Source organism: Oryctolagus cuniculus, chromosome 12 (assembly GCF_964237555.1).
Source record: "Oryctolagus cuniculus chromosome 12, mOryCun1.1, whole genome shotgun sequence".
In the NCBI taxonomy this organism is placed as follows: domain Eukaryota; kingdom Metazoa; phylum Chordata; class Mammalia; order Lagomorpha; family Leporidae; genus Oryctolagus; species Oryctolagus cuniculus.
This window is the reverse complement of record NC_091443.1, coordinates 40,382,213-40,408,096: the sequence shown is the minus strand read 5'-3', so window position 1 is coordinate 40,408,096 and position 25,884 is coordinate 40,382,213. Positions and strand designations below refer to the sequence as shown.

Here is a 25,884-nt window from a genome sequence, read left to right as displayed (position 1 = left end):
CTGGTAGCTTAACCTACAATGCCATAGCATTGGGCCCTATTTTAAAAGTCCTAAGGGAAATTTATTGCCTGTGATTTTATTACACAAATGTAATAACAAAGGAAATTAAAACAAAGATGGGGCCGGCGCTGTGGTATAGCAGGTAAAGCCGTCATCTTCAGTGCCAGCATCACGTGTGGGTGCCAGTTCCAGTCCCGGCTACTTCTCTTCTGATCCAGGTCTCTGCTATGGCCTGGGAAAGCAGTAGAGGATGGATGAAGTATTTAGGCCTGCATGGGAGACCCAGAAGAAGCTCATGGCTCCTGGCTTCAGATTGGCTTTGCTCTAGCTGTTGTGGCCATCTGGGAAGTGAACCAGCAGATGGAAGATCTTCCTCTCTCTTTCTCTGTCTCTCTGCCTCTGCCTCTCTGTAACTCCACCTTTCAAATAAATAAATATATATTTTTTTAATTTGACAGGTAGAGATATAGATAGTGAGAGAGAGAGAGAGAAAGGTCTTCCTTCCGTTGGTTCACCCTGCAAATGGCTGCTACAGCCAATGCTGCTCCAATCCGAAGCTAGGAGCCAGGTGCTTCTTCCTGGTCTCCCGTGTGGGTGCAGGAGTCCAAGCACTTGGGCCATCCTCCACTGCCCTTCCGGGCCACAGGAGAAAGCTGGACTAGAAGAGGAACAACTGGGACTAGAACCTGGCGCCCATACAGGACACCGGCGCCACAGGCAGAGGATTAACCAAGTGAGCCACAGCGCCGGCCCCTCAATAAATAGATCTTAAAAAAAACAAAAAACAAAAAACTATATCACATTTAAAAAAAAAAAAAGGCAGTGTCATATAGTACAACATATCTTCTGTTTAATACCTACTATTTATTTTTTATTGAGACTTCTTAGTTCTTCAATTTATTTTATGTTCTAAAATGAAATTAGGTTTTTTCCTGAAGATGAGAATAATAGGCATTTATTATTTTAAAAATTCAAAAAAGATAGCTATACGGGCCAATGCTATGGCATAGTAGGTTAAGCCTCCACCTTTCACTGCCAGCATCCCATATAAGCACCAGTTTGAATCCTGGCTGCTCCACTTCCAATCCAGCTCTTTGCTAATGGCTTAGGAAAGCAGTGGAAGATGGCCCAAGTACTTGGGCTCCTGCATCCATGTGGGAGACTCCAAGGAGCTCCTGGCTCCTGGTTTCAGATCAGCCCTGCTCCAGCCATTGTGGCCATTTGGGGAGTGAACTAGTGAATGGAAGACCTCTCTGTCTCTTCCTCTCTCTGTGTGTAACTGTCTCTCAAATAAATAAATCTTTAAAAAAAGATAGCGATAAAGAATATAACAATCCACCATCATCCATTCATTTTGATAAGCCATTAATGTCAATAACCATCCCCTACAATCCTGTGATTTAGGACTTTTTAAATAAAGCTTTAATAGCTGCTTGGGATTCTGTTTTGGAAAAAGAAAAGGAGGAAGGCAAATTGCCTGTGGTATATTTAATTCAGTTTTAGGGTAAAGCTTAAATAAGCCATTAGTCCTGCTTGATTATATCTCTTTAGTTAATTGACAGAGGAGAGGCCTTCTGGTGTTTATCTAAATACAGATTTAGGACAAGACATGTGACCCAAATGAAATGTTATTGTGAGAACTGATCTAATACAGGTTTGTTTTGTTTTTTGTACTTTGGATCCAAATATTGATGGCAGCTGCAAACTAAGAAAGGTGTGAACTGAGCTCTTCATCAGTCTCCAGAACCTTCTACATTCTTTTCTGGGTTTGAAGATCTTATTTCTAAAATGAACTGGGGGGGTTTCCCCTCAGATTAAAAAACAGCTTGTGGTAAATGGCAAACATTGAGGGCTCAGTGGTTTAAAAAAATCTAAGAAAGAAATTTATCTGCAGAGTATAGTCTTTATTTTTATTTATTTGAAAGGCAGAGTGACAGAGAGAAGAAAGGGAAGGAGAGAGAAAGATCTTCCATTCAGTAGTTAACTCCCTAAATGGCCACAACAGCCAGGGCTGGGTCAGGCCAAAGCCAGGAGCCAGGAACTCTGTCCTGGTTTCCTACGTGGGTGGCAGATGCGCAAGCACTTAGGCCATCTTCCTCTGGTTTCTCAGACACATTAGCAGGGAGCTGGGTTGGAATCAGTTATAGCTAGGGCTGGAACTGGTGCACTGATGTGGGATGCTGGCATCATAAGTGGCAGCCTAACCTGCTGCATCACAACATTGTCCCCAAAGTATAGTGTTTTTGTTGTTGTTGTTGTTAATTTTTTTGACAGGCAGAGTGGACAGTGAGAGAGAGAGACAGAGAGAAAGGTCTTCCTTTGCCGTTGGTTCACCCCCCAATGGCTGCTCTGGCAGTGCGCTGCGGCCGGCACACCACGTTGATCTGAAGCCAGTAGCCAGGTGCTTCTCCTGGTCTCCCAAGGGGTGCAGGGCCCAAGCACTTGGGCCATCCTCCACTGCACTCCCGGGCCACAGCAGAGAGCTGGCCTGGAAGAGGGGCAACCGGGACAGAATCCGGCGCCCCGACCAGGACTAGAACCCGGTGTGCCGGCGCCGCAAGGCGGAGGATTAGCCTAGTGAGCCACGGCGCCGGCTCCCCCAAAGTATAGTTTTAAACCATATTGTTTAAGTTTCCATTTGTAAAGTTAAATTAATGAGTACAGAATCTTCAATTTATCAACTTTTTGCCCAGTGCATATTTGATTAATTACTTAAACAATTCCCCTTTCCTTCGTTTTCCCTTCTTCAACTTCACAAACTGAAAATTAAGCATGTGATTTCTGGATCTTCCAGGTGAGCTGGTATGAGAATTATGGGCAGAAATGTGAAGAAGCTTCTAGAAAAATGAATGAATTAAGAAGCATAGGTAGGGGGCCGGTGCTATGGCGCAGTAAGTTAATCCTCCGCCTGTGGCGCTGGCATCCCATATGGGCGCCGGTTCTAGTCCCGGCTGCTCCTCTTCCAGTGCAGCTCTCTGCTGTGCCCTGGGAAAGCAGTGGAAGATGGCCCAGGTCCTTGGGCCCCTGCACACATACGGGAGACCAGGAAGAAGCACCTGGCTCCTGGCTTCGGATTGGCGCAGCTCTGGCCATTGCAGCCATCTGGGGAGTGAACCAACGGAAGGAAGACCTCTCTCTCTGTCTCTCCCTCTCACTGTCTGTAACTTACCTGTCAAATAAAATAAACAAAATATTAAAAAAAAAAAAAAAGAAGCATAGGTAGGGTAAAAACTTAAAAGGAAGGTCAGGCTGACTGCTAACAGTGGCCTTCCTAAAATCACATATTTCTCATATTTCTTGATTCTTCTTCATTTTCTTTTAAAAGGTATTTACTGAAACTCTGCCATCTGATATCCAATCTGTTTTTATTGCATACAGCTTGGAGCCATGCATTATCCTAATGCCTACCTGAGTTCACTTTTGCAAGTAAATGAGGATTGTATGTGGCTATGGTGTTTGGCTGCTGGTGTTCTAGAGTTCGGTTGGTGATTTTAGACATGGAGAATGTTTTGAGACACAGGCCTGAGCCAGGGTACTACAGTGGGAATTCTCATGTGGGTTGGAGTGCTGAGACAGAAAAATAAAGGCATCTTTAGGGACTTTGAGCAGAGTCAGAGTCTGGCAAAGGAGAAATCTGACTTCTTGGGCCAAGGGTGGAAAGGCTTGTCTTTCTCAGATCCTGTGATCTTGTCTCCCTCAGATTCAGGTTGGTACTATGACTGTTATTATGTCTTTTGGCTTAGAAACCAAGCCATTAAAAAATTTGCATTTATGGGGAAGGTATTATGAGTTCTAAATAATTATCTTGCAAGTTTTAAAAAATAGTGTGGTGTTGGAAATGGGACACTACTGAGACCGCATTTTCAATTTTCTTACTTGAACTATCAAGTCTGCCTCAGATTTCTGGCTCCATTTTTCTCTAGCTGTTGATTAAATTATTGATGTTTTTGTTCCGTCTTCCTAGAAAATTGAATAGTATAAATAAGATTGTAGATTAGAAATAGTAATGTTGTTAGTGAAGGTTGACAGTTTACTTGGGAAGAAAAACTACTAGTGTGAAAGACAGCAGCTGAGATGTTGAAACATTGGCAAAAGTCTCCCACCTCCATGGCACCGAGATTCTAATCTTAATATACATGCCTTTCCTGTGGTCTTCAGTAAATGCAAATTTTCCCTTCTATTTATTCAGGTAAAAAAGACTCCCTTCTTTTACAAATCGCCTTAAATCTGCCACAAAAACCTGATGATTTCCTTCAAAGCCTATCGGAACACTAATCCTTCACTTCTATCACTTTTTACAGTAGTTGCCTAAGTGGTTTCCCTGTATCTCACTGCCCAAGTCTTTTTTTTTTTTTTTTAAAGGTTTATTTTATTTATTTGAAAGGCAGGGTGAGAGAGAAAGAGTTCCCCTATCTACTGGTTAACCTCCCAAATGCCTACAGTGGCTGAGAGTAGACTGGGCCCAAGCCAGGATCCAGGATCAATCCAGGAGTACCAGGAAGACATCAGGAACCCAGTCACTTGAGCAATTACCTGTTGCCTCCCAGTGTCTGCTTTAGCAGGAAGGTGAAGTCAGGAGCTAGAGATAGGTTTTAAACCACTTTATTATGGGACATAGGCATCTTATGCACTAGGCTAGCACTAGGTTAAATGTCTGCACCTTTATTTTTTTTCCAAGCAGACGTTTATATAAGGCTGATTATAAGCTGGTAACTGTTATGAGTTCTTTATAAATATTAACTCATTTAGCAAATATCTTTAATAATTATGGGAAAGTTATTTCAGCACTTTCATTATTTGTTTCTTGACCAGATGATTCCACAGTCTCTTCCAACTCTGTGATGATGTTACAACTCTCCAGACACCCCAGCTGTGTATTAGGAAAAGAAGATAAGGTCAGATTTTCCTAGTGGGAACAGAGAAGAGGGTAGAGCCCTGAAGCCAGTGCAGAGTAGAAGAGGAAGTTGTGATTTAGGTGAATAAAAATACTATTTGTATTTAGCATAGTGTCAGTTTGGAAAAGAAGAAAGGAGGCATCAAATAATTTTTGAGGTTTCAATGGTGTGAAGCTCTTTGGTCTACCTCTCTGTCTTATTATCTGAAGGTAGAAATTCCATGTTGTTAAGTCTTGAGCAGAGCACATTACACTTCCTAATTAACCAGTTCAACTCTTTAGCTATGAATTAAAGTTTTACTAGGGGTTCTGCTACCCCAAGATTTGAAGAAACAGGAAATACAAGAGTTAAGAATTTGGTAGATTAAATCTAATTTGAACCTGGTCAAGCAAATAAGCTAACTATTAATTTACAGAAATATAGGAGACGGAGAAATACGTTAAATTGCACCTCAAGGATGCAATCACCAAAACCAGTCTGGGAAACTACATGGTAGATAACTGAGTCTCTTCCAAAAAATCAATTGCAGGAGTTAAAAAAAAAAAAAAAAGATGGCCGGCGCCGCAGCTCACTAGGCTAATCCTCTGCCTTGTGACGCCGGCATACCAGGTTCTAGTCCCGGTCGGGGCACCGGATTCTGTCCCAGTTGCCCCTCTTCCAGGCCAGCTCTCTGCTATGGCCCGGGAGTGCAGTGGAGGATGGCTCAAGTGCTTGGGCCCTGCACCCCTTGGGAGACCAGGAGAAGCACCTGGCTCCTGGCTTCAGATCACTACACTGCGCCAGTCACAGCGCGCCAGCCGTGGCGGCCATTGGAGGGTGAACCAATGGCAAAAAAGGAAGAGCCTTCCCTCTGTCTCTCTCTCTCTCTCACTGTCCACTCTGCCTGTCCCCCCCCCCCAAAAAAAAACACAAAACAGAACCTATGACCCAAAGCAGTTTGAGATATTGCAACCTTTTGCCGTGTTTGAGGCCCTTAGTTCCTAAAAGATATCTGAACCAGTTATTTGGAGAAACTAAGACATTAGTGTTGATTTTTATTTAGGGGTGATAATGCTAGTGAGTTAAAACTCAGTATTTCAGAATGAAACATTAAAATATCTATGGATGAGATGATGTGAGATCTGTAATATGCTTCAAAATTAACTGGGAGATAGGAGATGGGGCTGTCTGTGCACAAGATTAGCATGAATGGACTTACTAGTCACCTTTTCATTGCTGTACTGAAGTAACTGAGGCAGACTGACTTTATAAAGAGGTTTATTTTGTTAATAATTTTGGAGGTTCCAGGGCATGGCCTTGCATCAGCTTAGTTCTGGTGATGGCCTTTTTGGATGTATTGCATCATGGTATACGACAGTGGCGGGAGTACATGTGGGAAGAAAAGCTTCTTTTTCTTTTTTCTTTTTTTTTTTAAGATTTATTTATTTGAAAGGCAGAATTATAGAGAGGGAGAGAGACAGAGAGGTCTTCCATCCACTGGTTCACTCCCCAATTGGCCACAATGGCTGGAGCTATGCTGATCTGAAACCAGAAGCCAAGAGTTTGTTCCAGGTCTCCCATGTGGGTGCAGGGGCCCAAGGACTTGTGCCATTTTCTACTGCTTTCCTAGGCCATAGCAGAGAGCTGGATTGGAAGTGGAACAGCTGGGACTCAAACTGGTGCTATATGCGATGCCAGCACTATAGGTGGTGGCTTTTACCCCCTTCACCACAGCACTGGCCCCAAGAAGGGCTTACTTCTTAAAACAGGAAGCCAGGGAGCTGGGATGAAACCAGGTGCACGGATTTCTACCAAAGGCATTCCACAAAGCAGCACCCTCAGTGACCTATGCACTTCCTACTTACTTCCATGGTTTAATATATATTTATTTATTTTTTTACTTGTTTAAGAGGCAGAGAGATAGAGAGCTTCCACTCACTACCCAAATGCCTGAAGCCTTGAGCCAAATGGAGGAACCAGGAATTCAATCTAGGTCTCCTTTGTGGGTAGCAGGAAGTCAATTACTTGAGCTATCACTGCTGCCTCCCAGAGTCTACATTATCAGGAAGCTGAAGTCAGGAGCAAGGGTGGATATCAAACCCAAGAATTCTAATACGGGATTCAAGAGTGCTGGCTTCTTAACTACCAGACCAAATGCCCACCCCAGGCTTCACCTCTTAAAAGTCTCACTGCCTCCCAACACCACCAGCCTGGGGACTAAGACTGCTATACATGAAACCTTGAGAGAGAAACTACCCCCAAACTGTAGCAGTTGGTAAAGTTAGTTTATGGGTTCATGGGGACTTATGTTACTGTGTCTACTTTGGTATGTGTTTGCAACTTACATTGTGAAAAAATATTTTCTTAAAAAACTGACATTCAACGCTTGATCTTAGCCAAAAGGCTAAGTGATTAAAAAAAACCTGACATTCAATAAATACATGTGTTTTCAAGGTCAAGTTACGAAAAAGGAGATCACAAAGTAGTGCATCTTCAGTGATTTTTCATCCAGAGGCAGCATCCTTCTGTAGTGTATTCAAATAAATACTTTATATATATGTTTGGTAAAAGTTCAGAAATGTCACTAAAGAGAGTGAAATCCCCTTCTTTAAACAAATTATATTTTTATAATACTGAAGATTGTCCTGTCAACAATAAGATGTTACTTTTTGCATTTTTGGAATGCACAAGGCAGATGAAATTTATTTATTTAGTAGAATAACTATTTTAGGCTCAGAGTCAACTCTAGAGAGGTTTCCCTACTATATGCATTGTTTTCACTTTGCAAAAGGGTTATTAACATTTGTTCTGGGGTTTAAAAATCCTGTACATGTTAATCCATTGTGTAGTGAAAACCATAGCTGAAGCAGCGATCTGGAATGTTCCAGTGTGCACTACCTCTGCTTATTGCACAGGTGGCAACTGCAGATTAATTCTGTTGTGGTTAGGCGTTTCATGAAGGGAAATTTGAACCTGAGAGCTTATGTCCTCAACAGTGCTAATTGGGAGATGTGGAGTGAGGGGATTTCCACTCTTTGTTAATAAGCTCTCCAGGCACATTTCGTCTTTGTTTTTGCATTGTCCTCTGCTGTGAAACAGCTGCAGGGAAGTAAAATGTGATTTCCTGCAGTTAGGTGTGCTGGCTTTTCTTTTGGAGGTTTATAACTGGACGAGTGGAATGTGTATGGATTGAGCTACCTACCCACCTGATTTAAACACTAGGTTGGTTTTGTTTTTCTGTAATTAGTTCCTTACATCTGTGCCAGTGGTAGGTTTGCTCAGATGGTTTAAGTATAGCAGGTAACTCAGGTTATCTCAAAGGCAGACGTCTCTCTTGACAGACTCCTGCTTTCATTAATGCTGTGATTCTTCGCAAGCAGGCTGAAAAACCACAAATGGCCATGTTGAATTCTGCCATTTGAGTAAAAATACTATACTTCCTTTGCAGATTTGTTCTGTGTAAATGCTTATCTTTTTGGTTGAACTGCTCATTTAATCTGTAAAATTTTCCAAACTGAGAAAAATGTACAGAGATATTTTTCAGGAAAATAGGTAAGGCTGTATCAAGTCCTGTTTCAGGTACAGTGTCTGGGGACTGAAAAGAGTAGATGCTCAGGAGCCATTAGACTTGAGGTGAGTGGTGATATGTCTGCAATCATCATCAATAGCTCATGGCCTAATAACTAGTTCATTTTATTCAAAATGTATTTAGGAGCCTATACTACATCTAAACATGGGTCAGACCTTTGAAGATAGACTTTTTTGATAGGATTTTTTCTCCCAGGTCACTCACCATTATGTTGGTGGTACAGGCTTCTATACTTACGGTGGGAGAAACTTCCCATGACTATTAGAAAGTAAGAACTGGTTGTTGTTATTATTTAAATATTTATTTATTTTAAAGTCTGAGTTACAGAGATGGGAAAGACAGAGATCTGCGATCTTCTGGTTCACTCCCCAAAAGGCTGCAACAGCCAGGGCTGGGCCAGGCAGAAGCTAGGAGCCAAGAGCTCCTATGTCGGTACAGGGCCCCAAGGACTTGGCTGTCTTCTGCTAGCTTTCTTAGGCACATCAGCAGGGAACTGGATCAGAAGCAGAGCAGCTGGGACTTGAACCAGTGCCCATATGGGATGCTGTCACTGCAGGTGGCAGCTTAACCCGCCGTGCCACAGCACCAGCCCATGATAATTATTACTTAGTTACTTAATTATTTAAATAGCAGAATTAGAGAGACATATCTTATAACCACTGGTTCACTCCTCAAATGACCGCAACAGCCTGCGAAGCCAGGAGACTGGAACACCATCCAGGCCTCCCACATGGGTGACAGGGGCCCAGGCACTCAGGCCATCTTGTGCTTCTTTCTCAGGTACATTGGCTGGGAGCTGGATCAGAACTGAATAGCCAGGACTTGAACTGGCACTCACAGGGGATGCTGTTTCGCAGGCAGCAACTTAACCCACTGTGCCACAATGCTGGACCCAAGGACTAATTATTATTAAATGTCCAAGTAACCTGACAGATCACTTCTAGAATTATTAGAGCTGAATGATCAGATCTAAAGCACAGCATTCATGTTCCTGACTGCCAGCTGTGTGACCAGTGAAGTTGAACTAGTACTTAAATCCAAATATAAGGTTACTTTTATTTTATAAGTAGAATACTGTTATTAGTAAAGGAATGATAATTAATTTTGGGGATTAGGGGAAGAACTCTTCTTTCCATGTTTTGTGATTCAAGCTTTGTGATTTTTTCAGGTTTTATTTCATGGGTTTCTGAACCTCCAGAAATTTTGTAAAAATTTGTGTTAAATACATGTGCAATCTTTCAAGTGGGTTATGGATTAGTAAGGAGATAGCACAAATACATCCAGGGTAAAGTTAGATTAAATTCCCAATTTATTTAGCCAAGGACACTAAAACTTATCAGTATAGTGAAAGAGAAGAAACAGGTACAGTGTATTTCAGCACAGCTTTCCTACGTCCCTGGAGCAGCTGCCAGTAATACTGTTCACCCAGAGTACTATCTCTCCACCTTAATTCATGCTCTATGAACTTGGATAACTGGATTTAAACCACTGTTCACAAAGACCCCCCAGTCTGCATGCATCCAGTAGGAGGGTTTTTATGAATCCTAGTTTCTCCTGGTTTTTAAAGCAAGACTCCATGTCCTCTCCTCCCCAGGAGAAAGAGCTCAGTCAGTGCCCATCACACTAGGAAGCCTGCCCCCATTTTTCCCCTTGGGAAAGACAGTCTTTATCAGTCTCCCTGATGGGATTTCTTCCTTAGCATTAGCCTTCCTCTCTTGTCCAAATAACTCTGAAATTCTTTTCTTTAATCCTGTGTTTTAAATTTTATTTTTTTGAGAGACAGATGACAGTACTCCCATCTGCTGTTTCATGCCCCAAATGACCACCATGACCAATGCCCAGAGCCTAAAGCCAGGAACACTATCCAGGTCTCCCATGTGGGTTGTAGGGATCCAGTTTACTTGAACCACCACCTCCTGCCTCCCAGGGTGTATGCATTAGCAGGAAGCTGGAATTGGGAACAGCTGGGACTTAGTGAGGCTGGTGTCCCAACTGGCATCTTTTTTTTTTTTTTTTTTTTTTGACAGGCGGAGTGGACAGTGAGAGAGAGAGACAGAGAGAAAGGTCTTCCTTTTGCCGTTGGTTCACCCTCCAATGGCCGCCACGGCTGGCGCGCTGCGGCCGGCGCACTGCGCTGATCCGATGGCAGGAGCCAGGTGCTTCTCCTGGTCTCCCATGGGGTGCAGGGCCCAAGCACTTGGGCCATCCTCCCCTGCACTCCCTGGCCACAGCAGAGAGCTGGCCTGGAAGAGGGGCAACCAGGACTGAATCCGGCGCCCTGACCGGGACTAGAACCCGGTGTGCTGGCGCCGCAAGGCGGAGGATTAGCCTAGTGAGCCGCGGCGCCGGCCCCAACCGGCATCTTAATAGCAGTTAAGCTATACCAAACACCAGCCCTTGACCTGACTATTTTAAATGCCAGATCAATGTAGCCTGCTGCTTATGAAACATTTCAATGGAAATATGGCATTCCTGAACTAAGAATCAGTATGTCAGAGCTTATATGCCTCATAAGTACTTCTATTTCTAGCCCCTAAACCCACCTTGAATTTTCTTTTGTGACTTTCTTTGCCATCCTGTTAAGATTAAAGCTTATTTGATCTCCTGTCTCTGTCTCTCTCTTTTAATATTAAATATTTTTAATGTGAGTATTCAGTCTAGCAGGATTTTTCTTTTTTTTTTTAGACATTTATTTTTATTTATTTGAAAGATGGAGTTAGAGTTGGGGGAGGGAGCCAGGTTGAGACATCTTCCATCTGCTGGTTCACTCTCCAAATGGACACAACAGCTAGGACTGCACCAGGCCAGAGCCATCGGTTTCTTCTGGTTTCTCATATGGGTGTGGGGGCCCAAGCACTTGGGCCATGCTCTGCTGCTTTCCCAGGTGCATTAGCAGGGAGCTGGATTGGAATTGAAGCAGCTGGGACTTTAATGAGTGCTTATGTTAGATGCCGGCATTGCAGGTGGCAGCTTTATCCGCTACACCAGAAAATTGGCCCCTTGGTCTTATGTCTAATGCTTTACCTTGGTGTCTGATCAGTCATTGAAACTATTGTGCAGCATTTCTCACATCTGCCTTGTCCATTTGTCCACTTCCGCTGATTCCATCTTTTCCAGGCTATGAACATCTCAGCTTCAACTGTTGGATTACCTCCTGTGTCTATAATCTTCTTCCACCCTTTTTTCTTTCTTTTTTTTTTTTTAAGATTTTTAAGGATTTTATTCAGTGAAAGAAATGCACAGGAAAGTGAGGGCTTTAATTAGGGGAGAAAGAAATCTAGAAGCTAAGTTGGGTCCTTACCAGGCAGAGAGCAGGCCTGGTGCCACATGGAGCAAGCATGCAGGCAGGAAAGCAGAGGCAGGGCAGAGGCCATAAGGTGTGGTACAACAAGGGCCATCGTTTTTTCAACCCAACTATTGACAGATCAGTCTTTCAAAACACCGATTTAATCATATTAGTCCCCTGCCCAAAAACATTTTTGTAATTTCCCATTCCTACCCTGAAAGTAACTCCTCCAGTTTGGTCATAACCTCCTTTAAGATCCAGTATGTGATCAGTCTCTTGTACACAAACCTACTTCAGTTCAGCCAGAGCCAGCTACTTACTGACTCTGAACTGCTTTGCTCTCTTCTTCGTCTCTTTTCTGTCTCATCTAAAATGTACTTCCATCTCCAGATTCTTTTTTTTTTCCTCAAGGCTATCTGAACTCCCTTTTCTGTCATGAAGCCTTTCTTGACCTTTATAGTGGGCATTTATCTTTTCCTCCTTTGAACTTGTAGCATTTACTAACTCTAGCATGAATTGGCTGTTAATCTTACACTGTGTTCTTGGTTTTAGTACTTAGTTTTTAACATCGGTGTCTGTCGTTACTTCAGTCACATTAGAAACTCTCAGAGGGATAGGGCACCCTTTTTTGTATTTTCCACAATGCTTGTCATTATGCAATATTATTATTTATACATTAAGTAGTCCAATGTGTATACTTTTATGTCACTATCATTTATTTAGTTGTATCATTTAATACTTAAACTAACTTTGAAGGGAAGAAGTATGTTCTCTGTGAGGAAGCTGAGGTTCAGAGAAGTTCAGTTACTTGCCAAAGTCACACAGGCTAAGAATAGAAGCTAGAATTCAAATTCAGGTCTTTGCACTTATTAGCATATGCTGTTTATATTGCACCAGTAAATCCACCTCCTTGTTTGAATGATGTATGGTTTTTGAGGATATTAAGCTAAGTGCTTAACAGTTAGCTTGCTGTTACTTGCTTAAGTGTGGCAGCGAAAGAAAAGTTATACCAACGTGGATCAGCAGTAATTGCCAGCAGGAATAAAGAAATTGATTTAAACTCTGTCAGAGTTCACAGGGAAACAGAATTTCCCTTAATCTTGTTGATTACTGGTGGGATGACTCATCTTCCAGTTGTGCGTTGCTCTTGAGTTATTCAGATATTTGTATAAGCTAGACATGGGAGGGAAAACCACTGATGAGATATATAGGACACGTCATTTGGGCTAACGAGTGCTCCCGGGATATCCCCAGGATTTTTATGTGGGTATTTTGTCTCTTCCATTTACTGTTGGACTCTTTCATCTTTTGGTTTTTCTTTAACAGTAAAATCACTTCCCGTTTTCTTTCTTCCCTCCAGGTGGACAACTTTCATAGGATACTTTCTTACTAGTGTGGTGCTCAGAGATTTACTGTATACTTATTTAGCAGTAGTCAGATTTAGTGTTGTTGAATGTCGGCCCTACAAATATCAGGAATTTAAAGATTTCACTTCTCCATTCTCTTGTCTTTGTTCCTAAATGATTATTTTTCATTAAGAAGGACTAAAAAAATTTCTTTTAAAATTAGCCATAGTCTGTTTCACTTCTATGAGGGCATTTCAAACTGATGGCTTTTGAGACATGAGTAATAAATTATTTCTGCATTATAAACAAAATAAATAGCTCATTCAACTCAAATGAAATCATTATTAAACTAAGGAATCAGAATAGAGATTATTTTTTATTTAGTCTTTATCTGTGCATCTGTTTTCTCACAGGATTGTTTTGAGGATAGATCAGAAGATACATGCACATAGTACAGATAACCCTTAAGAATGCACTACAGATAATCCGCAGCAGAGATCACTTGATTTAGGAACCATGTATGCATGTGTACTACAGGGGCAATGGTTCTAATCCCAATCTGGGGCCCTCTGAAGAGGACAGACTGAATAATCTGTTTGGTTCCTAACTCATAGCACTTGGAACATCTGAACTGTAGACATGCTCTTCTTATGCAGACGGTTAAGTTATTGGTCCTTACAGGGCTCCAGCTACCCCATGCCTTATAAAGATAGGAGCCCAGTTCTTACAGTGGGAAGCAGAGAAAGTTATTTTTCTGATATCCTGTAATAAAACCCTAAGAGTTATAATCGGCAGCAAACTACTGGTAAAACTTGTACTGCTACTGCTTACTTAAAGCACACAAAGGGGCTTTTGTAGTGTACTTTCTGTAGTCAAATCATGTAATTTTATTGAATCCTTATGCTAGTTCATCAGGGTAGATATTAATAGCCCTACTTTATACCTGAGGAACCTAGGGCCCAGAAGAGTGAGGGACTTGACCAAGGTCATGCATGTAAGGTAAAGGAGAACCCAGCTGAGGAGAAGCAAATCCAAAGGAGCTCTCACTATTCCAGGCTCTTTTAGCGTCCTCATAGCTCCACAGGGGGCTTGATCATTTATCTGAGTAGGTTGATGTTAAAGGAAAGGTTGTTGTTAAAAGAAACATTTTGAATTCAGTTTGTCAGTGTAAATGAAAAAATCTGTAAAGATCCCTTAAGAAGGCCTCAGGCAACCCTCTGTATAAATGCTTTTCTCTGGGAATTTTTTTTTAATAAAAATTTATTTTTTTATTTATTTGAAAGGGAGAATGATAGAGGAAGAGGAGAGAGAGAGAAGGAGATCGATCCTTCTTCCATCTTCGGGCTCACTTCCTAAATGATTCCAACAGCCAGATCTGTGCCCGGCAAAAACTAGGAGCCAAGAGCCTCATCCTGGTCTCCCATGTGGGTTGCAGAGGCTCAGGTACTTGGACCATCTTCCATTGCCATCCCATCCCATGTACATAAGCAGGAAGCTGGATCCAAACAGAGCAGCTGGGACTCAAATCAATGCTCCAGTATGGGATATGGGTGTCATAAGTAGTGACTTAATCCTCCACACCACAACACCAGCCACTGGGGATTCTTTTTGAGTGTTCTTAGTTCTATGAATAGGATCTATAAGTATATTAGTATATAGCACTGGGTGCAGTGCTATGAATAGTTCTATGATATCTGTATATACTATCTGTATTTCTACCTTTGTAGAATGTTTGATTTTCTTAAAGCCATTTCTCACCATTATTCAAAAAGAAATTAACTGATTTCTTTCTAACAAGTTTGTCAGTCTTACATTAGCAAAATTTTTATTGTTTTGAGATCATTCAGAGAAGGCACTTAAATATTCTCCGCATTTCCTTCCAAGGAAGAAGGGAAGCAAGGCACTGTGTTGGTGCTTTATAACAGGCTTTTGGTTTATTGTGAAGCAGAGGGAATTTCCAGAGTCTGTAAGCATAGATGAACTTCTTGAACTGAAAGCAGATTTATTTTTTTAAGTACTGACAGTATTTGAGTGTTAATAGCATTTGCAACATCCAGGTTATATTACTGCCTTCCTTTGCCCGAATAGTTTTTGTTGTTTTTGTTTTTTGTAGTGTGGGAAAAAGATTCTGCAACTAAAAATATATTGTCTGGGGTGAGTGTTGTGGCACAGCAGGTTAAACCTCCTGCTTTCCATGTTGGAGTGCTGGTTCAAGTCCTAGCTGCTTTCCTTCAAACTAAGCTTCCTGTTAGTGTGCCTGGGAGACAGCAAATAGGACAAGTACTTTGGTTCCTGCCACTCATGTGGGAGACCTACATTGAGTTCCAAACTCCTGGCTTTTACCTGGCCCATTCATGGCTGTTTTGGGCGTGTGGGGAGTGAACCAGCACATAGCAGATCTCTCTCTCTCTCTCCCCATCTCCTTATCTCCCTCTTCCTCTCCTCCCCTCACTCTTACACTTACTCACTCACTCACTCACTATCTCACTCACTCTGTTCCTGTCACTCACTCTACTTTTGAAATATTAATAAATACAACTTTAGATAATTTTGGGGCTAGTTTTGTGGTGTAGCTGATAATATCACTGCCTCCGATGCCAGCATCTGTTGCTGCTTCGTGTCCTAGCTGCTCTGCTTCCAATCTGGCTCCCTGCTAATGGCCTGAGAAAAGCAGTGGAAGATAGGCCAATTATTTGGGCCCCTGTGATGTACATGGGAGACAGGATGAAGCTATTGGCTTTCTGGCTTCTGGCTTTGGGCTGGCGTGGCCTTGATCACTGCAGCCATCTGGAGAATGAACCAGCAGAATGATGAGCCATCTCTCTGTGTCTTCCTCTCTTCTCTGTAACTCTGAGAAGATTTATTTATTTTCTAAATAAATCTTTAAAAAAATTTTAGATATTGTCCTTCTGCCTTTATTTTAGCTATTCTCTGTAAGTCTGTCAGGATATGATATAAAAGGGAAGGAGAGTGGAATTAAAAAGCATAGAGTGGGGCCAGCGCTATGGTGTCGTGGGTAAAACCACTGCCTGTGGCGCTGGCATCCCATATGGGCGCCGGTTAGATTCCTGGCTGCTACACCTCTAATTCAGCTCTCTGATATGGCCTGGAAAAGCAGAAGTTGGCCCAAGTCCTCGGGCCCTTGCACCCAAGTAGGAGACCTGGTAGAAACTCCTGTGGCTCCTGGCTTTCGATAGGCGCAGCTCTGACTGTTACAGTCATCTGGGGAGTGAACTAGTGGATGGAAGACCTTTCTCTCTTTTTCCCTCTCTCTCTGCCTCTCTGTAACTCTGCCTCTCAAATAAATCAATAAATCTTTAAAAACAAAAGCATATTGTTTCTTATTCTACCTAGATACTCTTTCTTCTGTATTCCAGTGGAATTTCCTGAATTTGATGCTGTATTCCACAAAATTCATGCTCTAGTAGTATCAATTCTAGTCTTTACTGCTTCCAGTGCAATTTTAATTGTGCTTGTACATTTTGGTGTTTTTTTGTTTGCTGATTTGCTGCATTTCTACTCTCTTTTTGTCAGATCCCTTTGCATATCTTGATGTGCTCTCCATAAAACTGATTGCTCTTCATAAGTGCAACCAAATTTGTCCCTTCTTTGAAGGCTCCAGGCAGAAGTCTTCTAAATTATTTTTGTGTTTGTTCTTATCTGAATGTTTGAGGCAAAACTCTTTCCAACATATGTTGGTCTTCCAGAGTCCTGTGATGGATTTCCCTCCTAATTAATCAATCTTCAGTGAAAAGGGATCCAATAATGCTGAGCATTTGCCAGTAGGCATATAGGAAGAGTGTATTTAATACTTCTTTTTTTGGATATTGGCAATTTGCTCCTTTTGGATCTGGTCCTATCAAGAAGTTGATCCAGTTTATCTGGTGAAATATGCAGCATAGAGATGGGTATTTTCGTACTCTGGCTTATTGATTCGGGTGTGGTTTATATATGAAAGACTATTTATTGATGGCCTTTACTTGTCTCGTCACACTTTCAGTTCCTTTGTTTATATCACTTCTCTTTATTTTTATTTCTTGGAAAGGCAGACAGAGGGAGATAGGGAATCGAGCAATCTCATCTGCTTTTTCTTTCCTCAGGTGCTTGCAACAGCCAGGACTGGATCAGACCAAAACCAGGAGCCCAGAGCTCCTTCCAGGTCTCACACATGAGTGGCAAGGACCCAACCACTTGAGCCATCACCCTCTTTAGCAGGAAGCTGGAATTGGAAACAGAGCCTGGACACGAACTCAGGCACTCCTAGTGTGGGATACAGGCATCTCCAGTGGTGTCTTTGTTTGTTTGTTTAAGATTTATTTTATTTATTTGAAAGAGAGGTAGAGCCAGAGAGAGAGCGAGGTCTTCCATTTCTCTGGTTCACTCCCCAAATGACCATAACTGTCAGAGCTGAACCCATCTGAAGCCAGGAGCCAGGAGCTTCTTCTGGGTCTCCCACACTAGTGCAGGGGTCCAAGAAGTTGGGTCATCTTTTACCACTTTCCCAGGCCATAGCAGAGGGCTGGAGCGGAAAAGGAGCAGCCATTACTTGAGCCGGTGCCTACATGGGATGCCAGCACTGCAGGCTGAGGCCCTAACCTGCTTCACCACAGCGCTCATCCCCCAAGTGATGTCCTAACCACTGTGCCAGACATTCAAACCACTTCTCTTCGAATGATAAAACACCTAAAAGATGGGGTCAGTGTTGTGGCATAGCAGGTAAAGCCACTTTATGTAATGCCAGCATCCCATGTGGGTGCCCATTCATGTCCCAGCTGCTCAAGTTCCCATACAGCTTCCTGCTTATAGGCCTGGGGAAAGCAGCAAAGATGGCCCACAAGTATGGGCCCCTGCCACTCAGGTGGAAGACTCAAATGAAGCCCCAGCTCCTGGCTTCAGCCAGCCTCAGCCTTGGCTGTTGTGGCTATCTGGGGAGTGAACCAGCAGGTGGAAGATCTCTCTCTCCTTGTCTCTAACTCTGCATTTCAAATAAATAAATAAATCTAACAGTGCTGCAAATTAGATAGAAGAGAACAGATAATGGTCCAGTGGTGAAGGGAACTTGCTTAGAAGGTGTTTGACATGTGATGAGATCATCACTATTTTTGTCTGTGTAGTGCAGCCCTGATTCCTAAAAAGTGAGTTAAAGTTTTTCCCTGTTTTTCCTTGGGTCATCTTTACTGGCTTTGCCTAAAAAGCTAGAGCAATGTGGTGAGATAGTTTGTCCCAAGGAACCACCATCAATTATTTGGTTTGTAGAACCCTACCAAACTTCTCTTTAGCTTCTAGTACTGTTGCCAATTTTTAATGTATCTGTGGGCATTTTAATGGAAAGTTGAGAGAACTGCTTTTGCTACTTTGTTAACTAGGGTATTTGTGGTATCCAGTTTATTTCTCTTAAACATAACCATTTTTCTTTTATATTATCTTCATAATCATTTTAATGGCCATATATATATATATATATATATATATGGCACCATTACTGTACCTAAATATTATTATTGGACATTTAGTTGTTACTGTGATAAGTAATATTCTGATGAACTTACTATATGCTTGTAGTTTTTAAAATATTGAGCAACCTAGAAGTAAACCTTTGGTACTGGGTCAAATGGAATAATGCTATTTTTAGCTTTTGGTACATATTGCCAATCTATCTTACTAAAAGAGCTAAATTAATTTATACTGTGATCAGAACTGTGGTATGTTATACACTTCTATATTCCTTACAATAGCCCTGTAAAGTAGCTTTGCTTATCTTGGTTTTTATCACTGGGCCTCAGAGCAGTTATCACTTGCCTAGTGTCACCAGTAAGTGGCAGAGCTCATTATCAGACCTGGAGCTATCTGATTCCAAAGCCTGGCTCTTTTCCTGCTAAAATGTGTTCATGTATTTTTGTTCTTTTCTTTTTCATTTTCTTTCTTTTTTTTTTTTTTTAATCATAGCTTCTTAGAATAAAAGAAAGTGTCAGAAGGCAATTCAGGAGTAATTCTTAAATCTCCTTCTGTCTATCCCCTAAGTTTTTGGTGCTTCCCAAGGCAGATTTCCTGGGGTTCCCCTCCTCTTTTTCCTATTTTACTCACTCTCCCCTTACATTTTTATTTACTCTTTTTATTTTCTCTGCAGCCTGTAAGCCAGAGACTCACAGATCTACATAGCTGTAGCCTTCACATTCTCACCAAATCCCACGCTTCCTGTTGGGCACCTTACTGAATAACATGTTTTCAGTAACAGGTTAAGATTGGTAAACTGGGACATGTATTTGGCACAGCGGGTAAGATACCACTTGGGATGCCCACATCTTGTAACAGAGGGCTTGGTTCAAGTCTGACTCCTCTGTTTCTGATCCAGCTTTCTGCTTATGTGTACCTTGGGAGGCATCCCATGATGGCTCAGGTACTTGGGTCCCTGCCATCCACATAGGAGACCTGGATTTCTAGACTCTTGGAAATCAATTGATTTCAGCCTGGCCTAGCCTTGGCAATTTTGGGCATTTAGGGAACAAATGGTAATTACTTGAATGGTAGTTTAAATAAGGAGATTTCAGAAACTTTTCAGAAAAAGAGTTAAAAGATGAATTTATTTGGGTGTAAAACTTCTTGAAATCCATGCATAGTTTTTTTCATAACATATACTTTCATGAACTTTTTGAGGACCTCTAGTATATAGAATTTAGTATTTTTCCATCAATTCTGTGGAGATGGTGGTCCATTGTTTTCTAGCCTCTATTGTTAGTATTGAGGGGTACATTTTTATTCCATTATAGATCATCTGTATTCTTGTCTTTCTTATGATACTTTTTATTTTCACCAGGATGTGTCTAGGTGTTGATACATTTCTTTTTTTTTTTTTTCGTGGGATTCATTGAGCTTCTTGAATCTGAAGTTTCACATTTTGAGTCAATTTTGAATAATTCTCAGCCCTTTTATCTTCAAATATTGCTTCTCCTGAAATTCCTAATAGACTTCTGTTCAACCCTTTTACTCTGTCTCTTCTCTCTTTCATATATTTTGTCTATATCCATATTGAATTCTGAGTAACTCCTTCTGATCTGTCGTCCAGTTTTCTACTTTTTACTTCAGACCTATCTTTTGTTTACCAGTACATTTAGGTCCTCCCCAAATTGTTTCTGTAATTTACAGACCATTAAATTCACCTATTGAAGTATAATGTTCATTGATTTTGAGTAAATTTATACACCTATGTGATCATTACTACAGTACTGTCTTTGAATTCTTCTCTTACCCCAAAATGTTTCATCATGATCTTTTGAGATCAATCTCGCTCTGGCCTCCGGCCTCAGGCAACCGTTGATCTCTTTCTCTGAAGTTATGCTGGAGAATCATATAACATGAAATCATTTTTTGTTTGTGTTGTTTCACTTAAAACAATATTGTTTGCTTGTCTTTTTTTTTTAATTTATTTATTTATTTAAAAGAGTTACACGGGGGTTGAGGGGAGGTCTTCCATCTGCTTGTTCACTCCCCAATTGGCTGCAACAACCAGAGCTGCGCTGATCCGAAGCCAGGAGCCAGGAGCCAGGAGCCGGGAACTTCTTCTGGGTCTCCCATGCGGGTGCAGGGGCCCAAGGACTTGGGCCATCTTCTTTGCTTTCCCAGGCCACAGCAGAGAGCTGGATCGGAAATAGAGCAGCCAGGACTTGAACTGGAGCCTATATTGGATGCCAGCACTGCAGGTGGCAGCTTTAGCACCAGCCCCCTTTTTTTCTTTAAAGTTCAACCAAGTATAAAAGTATTTTTGTTGTATTTTATCTAGCCTTTTTAGATATTTGCAGCAAGAAATTTTTTTGTTTATTTGCTTTTTAATCTTTTTGGAAACAGAAAACTCAATTATATTTGGAAATAGGATGATTACAGTTTGCAAAATAATTATATACTCAATGAAAAAATCTTGTAAAATACAGCTTGGTATTAAGTGAGTATATGCTTGCTTTTTTTTGAAACAAGATTTCAGAAATACTAAAAAATTTTTTGGCTTCCATAGTAGTTGTTAGATTATAGTGGCACTTTTTAGACATGTGACTTTCTCTAGCTACTTTAAGTCAGTCATGCTGTGTTCATTTGCTTTGGATTTATTTGGATTTCATGGTTTAAAGAAGGCAGATAAGGTAATTTGGCCATTACATGCAGAAATGCATTTTATATTGTTGTTCCCATGTGTAAAGAGCAGTGCTTCCAAACAAAATAGCTGGTATTCCCCTGTTTTTCCACATCCCCCATGACCAAAGCCAGTTTTAACATTCCCTTTCTTTTAATCTTTGGAAAATATTATCTGATATGTGCACTACATTTGATACATATTAAGATCACTGATTCTTCCATGCTGTAATGTTTTGAGTATGCATTGCTATATCCCTCTTGTTTCCATTTAGCTGCTATTTAGAATACAAAATTAATAAGCAAGGGAGATCTGCTTTGAATTCGGTGAGATTTGTCTCAGAATAGAAGCAAATCATTATAAACATGGACTATCAGTCCAAAGCAACTAAAAAGTTTTAATTCTAAACTCCTCTAAATAGAAAAACAAAAGTTATTTTTGCATCTCTTTATATGTCATTTATTGAGAAAACTCACATACTTTATTTGTTTTCTCAGTTCATATAGGAAGAGCAATTAATTGGAAGATTAAGTTCTGTTATGTTTTGAGAATCATTTATGATTATGAAGTCAGCCCTATGATGGCAGGTGCAGGAGTCACCTCAGTTGTACGGTTCCTGTGCCATGTGAGTTGTATAAACTGGTTTCTTGCTGAATGTCTTTGGATCATTTATGAATCAGTAGTAACAACAAAAATAGCAAAGTATCAGTTTTGCTTCATTATTTTTAGTAAGAGGATGGATAAGATAAGGAATTCTAAAACTTTTGATAGTTTTAGAAATGTTTTTCACATTTATTTACTCTTTTTCATACTGTGAAACAAGCAAGAGTTGATATTTAAAAATATAAAATCAAGATATAATTGCATAAAGTCTTTTTTTAAGATCTATTTATTTGAAAGGCAGTGTGTGTGTTCGTGTGTGTGTGTGTGTGTGTGAGAGAGAGAGAGAGAGAAATATTCCATCCAAATGATTACCACAGCCAGGGTTGGGCGAGGCCAAAGCCAGAAGCCAGGAACTCCATCCTGGTCTCCCACATGGGTGCAGGAGCCTAAGCACTTGGGCCATCCTCTGCTGCCTTCCCAGGCACATGTACAGGAAGCTGGATTAGAAGCAGAGCAGGGGTGGGCGCTATGGGGTAGTGATAAAGCCACTGCCTGTGATGCCAGCATCCCATATGGATGCTGGTTTGGTTCCTGGATGTTCTGCTTCCAATCTAGCTCCTTGCTAATGTTCCTGGGAAAGCAGTGGAAGATGATCCAAGTTCTTGGGCCCCTGCACCCATATGAGAGACCGGAAGAAGCTCCTGGCCGTGGCCCTGCCCTGCCCTGCGCTGCCCTAGCTGTTGTGGTCATTTGGGAAGTGAACCAGAAGATAGAAGATCTCTGTCTCTGTAACTCTGCCTTTCAAATAAATAAAATTTAAAAAAGAAAAATTAAATCTTCTAACTCTGAGTCTTCTGTGTGGAAACACACAGCTGGACCACCTTACTAGCCTTCTTCCTTTATAAAAAAAAAAAAAGACAGTTTGTCAGTGTGTATTTCCCTTCCTTCTAAAATCTTAGACAATAAGGCTTGTACCATTTACTACTTATCATTTTGCCTGCTCTGTTATGTTTTCTTAGCTTTGTCCATCTTAATTATTTATTTTACCTGCCTAATCCCTGTAGGCATTTGGGTTAGCAGCCTCTTTTGTAAATCGTAATATTTACAGTTTCTGTGTAGTCAAACTTCTTAGATTTGAACTTAAACATATAAAATAAATAAAGATGATAAAAGTTGTGACTATTATTGAAGGAAATATGTGAATACAAAAAGCCTATATATTACAGAAGTGAAGAACTCCCATTAGGCCAATGAGCACATGAAAAAACACTCTACTTCATTTTCTGTTAGGCAAATGCACATTAAAACTACAAGGGGCTGGCAGTGTGGCAGAGTGGTTTAAGCAGCTGCTTACAATCGTGGCATCCCATATGAGCCCTGGTTTGAGTCCTGGCTGCTCTATTACTTATCCAGCTCCCTGCCAATGCACCTGAGAAGGCAGCAGGTGATGGTACAACTGCTTCGGCCCCTGCCACCACATGGGAGAGCTGGATGGTGCTCTGGGCACCTGGCTTCAGCCTTATGCAGCTCTGGCCATTGTGGCTAATTTGAGGACTAAAACAGCAGATGAAAGATTTCTCTCTCCATCTCTACCTGTGTCTCTGTAACTCTTCAATTAAGTAAATAAATCTCTAAAAAACAAAAAACACAACAAGGTGCCACTTCATAGATGTGAGCATGACTGTAATCATAAAAATAGACAGTAATGTGTTGGTGAGGATCTGGAGAAATTGGGACTGTCATACCTTGCAGTTGGGAAAAAGTAAAATGTGCAGTCACTTGGAAACATTCCAGCAATTCCTCAAAAAGTTTGACATGACCAGTCTGCTCATAGATGCTCCAAGAGAAATGAAAACACATCCATGCAAAGTTTGTACATGTGTGTACATGTAGCATTATTCATAATAGGCAAGAAGTGGAAGCAATCCAAATGTCCCTCAACTAATTGATAAATTGATAAATAAGTTATGGTAAATCAGTACAATGGAATATTTTTTTTTTTTATTTTTTTTTATTTATTTTTTTTTTTTGACAGGCAGAGTGGACAGTGAGAGAGAGAGACAGAGAGAAAGGTCTTCCTTTGCCGTTGGTTCACCCTCCAATGGCCGCCGCGGCCGGCGCGCTGCGGCCGGCGCACCGCGCTGATCCGATGGCAGGAGCCAGGAGCCAGGTGCTTTTCCTGGTCTCCCATGGGGTGCAGGGCCCAAGCACCTGGGCCATCCTCCACTGCACTCCCTGGCCACAGCAGAGGGCTGGCCTGGAAGAGGGGCAACCGGGACAGAATCCGGCGCCCCGACCGGGACTAGAACCCGGTGTGCCGGCGCCGCTAGGCGGAGGATTAGCCTAGTGAGCCGCGGCGCCGGCCCAGTACAATGGAATATTATTTGGCAGTAAAAAGGAGTGAAGTGCTGATCTTTGCTACCATATGGATAAACCTTGTAAACCTGCTAAGTGAAGGAAGCTGGGTACAAAAGGCCACACACTTACGTTTCAGTTTATATTAAATGCCTAGAATAAGCAAATCCATAGAGACAGAAAGTAAATTCGTAGTTGCTTTGTAGTGGGGTGGAGGGATGAGGATTGACTGCCAGTAAATTCAGGGCTACTTCTAGAAGGGAAAGAATGTTCTAAAATTTTATTGTGATGCGCTACCCTGTGAATTGAATTATACCTTCAAATGGGTGAGATTTATGGTATATGAATCATATCTGAGTAAACTGTTAAGAAAAATAACTTTTTATTGATACACAAGAAACAAACGATTACAAGATTGGTGAATCTTCATACTTCATATCATTATACTATATGTAGTCAAGTACATTCTCAGCAGTAGCCTTAGAAAGAAATAATTATTCTTTGTTCGAATTTATTCTTCATTAAAACAGCTATGCTTGCAGATTTTTGTTGCTCTATGCCATATAATTTGCCAGCCTAGTAAGTCAGCTCTTCCTTTGTCATGATTCTTCCACGTGGGCTACTCAGTGACTTTTCGGTACAATGATGTGAATATGTTTAGTTTAAGGGGCCAGCGCTGTGGCACAGCGGGCTAATGCCCTGGCCTGAAGTGCCGGCATCCCATATGGGTGCCGGTTCGAATCCTGGCTGCTCCTCTTCCAATACAGTTCTCTGCTATGGCCTGGGAAAGCAGTAGAAGATGGCCCAAGTCCTTGGGCCCCTGCATCCACGGGGGAGACTTAGAAGAAGCTCTTGGCTCCTGGCTTTGGATGGCGCAGCTCCGGCCATTGTGGCCATCTGGGGAGTGAACCATTGACGGAAGACCTCTCTCTCTCTCTCTGCCTCTCCTCTCTCTGTGTAACTCTTTCAAATTAAATAAATCTTTTAAAATTTAGTTTGAAAAGTGAACATCTTGGTGGGCCACTGGTAGTATTGCAGAGAATCACTTGTGATAATAGTGAAGTGTTAACTAGTGAGGCTTTAGAAATGGGGGGTGGGGTGGGGAGTAATCTGACATCCTGGATATTTCTGTCTCCCTGCTAGAAGACGTAGTGCAGAAGGATCATCTTTGGATGGGGATTTTATTACATATCCTGTTGATTGTATGGAGGCTCCTGAGACTCACCTTTCAAGTAAACCATCTTAAGTACACATTTTTCCATTCTGTGATTTTAAGGGATTTCCAACTCTTGTTAACAACATAGAATTATCAGAACCAGGAGGGGATTTTATGAGTTATCTTGTTAACTCTTGATTTTTAACAGATGTTCATTTTTGCCAATAATATTGAGCTGCCTAGTTTATCAGTACTCCTGATATAAATATAATGTGCTACCAAGAGCAGCACCAGAATCGTAAATTGGAAGTGTAGTAGGAATTTTTTCCATGTTAGTGAAACTTCAATGGTAGGAGTTTCATGTACTTGTTTTATTTCTCTTGGTTTATTCAGATACATAGACTGAAACAAACAGGACCATAATGTATGCAAACTATTTTAGTTCTCTTTGATTGTTTCATTTATTTTTTTAAAAAACCTATTCCAACTAATGTGTAGTTAATTTTGATATGAACTGGAACTTTCTGAGTGAAATATTATGTATTAGCATTTTTCT

The 25,884-nt window shown here is 41.3% G+C and overlaps 1 protein-coding gene and 1 long non-coding RNA gene across 18 annotated transcripts in view; one reads left to right on the top strand and one right to left on the bottom strand.

The window, feature by feature from the left end:
- The window catches only part of PRORP (protein only RNase P catalytic subunit), a 154,660-nt gene that overhangs the window by 9,399 nt on the left and 119,377 nt on the right, over window positions 1–25,884 (top strand). Inside the window, exon 5 of one of the 16 annotated variants that reach the window (XM_051822167.2) lies at window positions 4,813–4,895. The exons of the other annotated variants lie outside the window; for them this stretch is intronic. Within the exon in view, the coding sequence (XP_051678127.2) occupies window positions 4,842–4,895 (54 nt within the window). The 5' untranslated portion in view covers window positions 4,813–4,841. The remainder of the gene's footprint in view (window positions 1–4,812; window positions 4,896–25,884) is intronic. 16 annotated transcript variants of the gene reach the window in all.
- The window catches only part of LOC138844631 (uncharacterized), a 50,425-nt gene continuing 29,293 nt past the window's right edge, over window positions 4,753–25,884 (bottom strand). The window contains exon 3 of one of the 2 annotated variants that reach the window (XR_011380758.1): window positions 4,753–4,870. This is a non-coding gene — a long non-coding RNA (uncharacterized lncRNA). Of the gene's footprint in view, window positions 4,871–20,331; window positions 20,431–25,884 lie in introns of those variants that run through there. The other variant, XR_011380760.1, reaches the window with a different exon arrangement.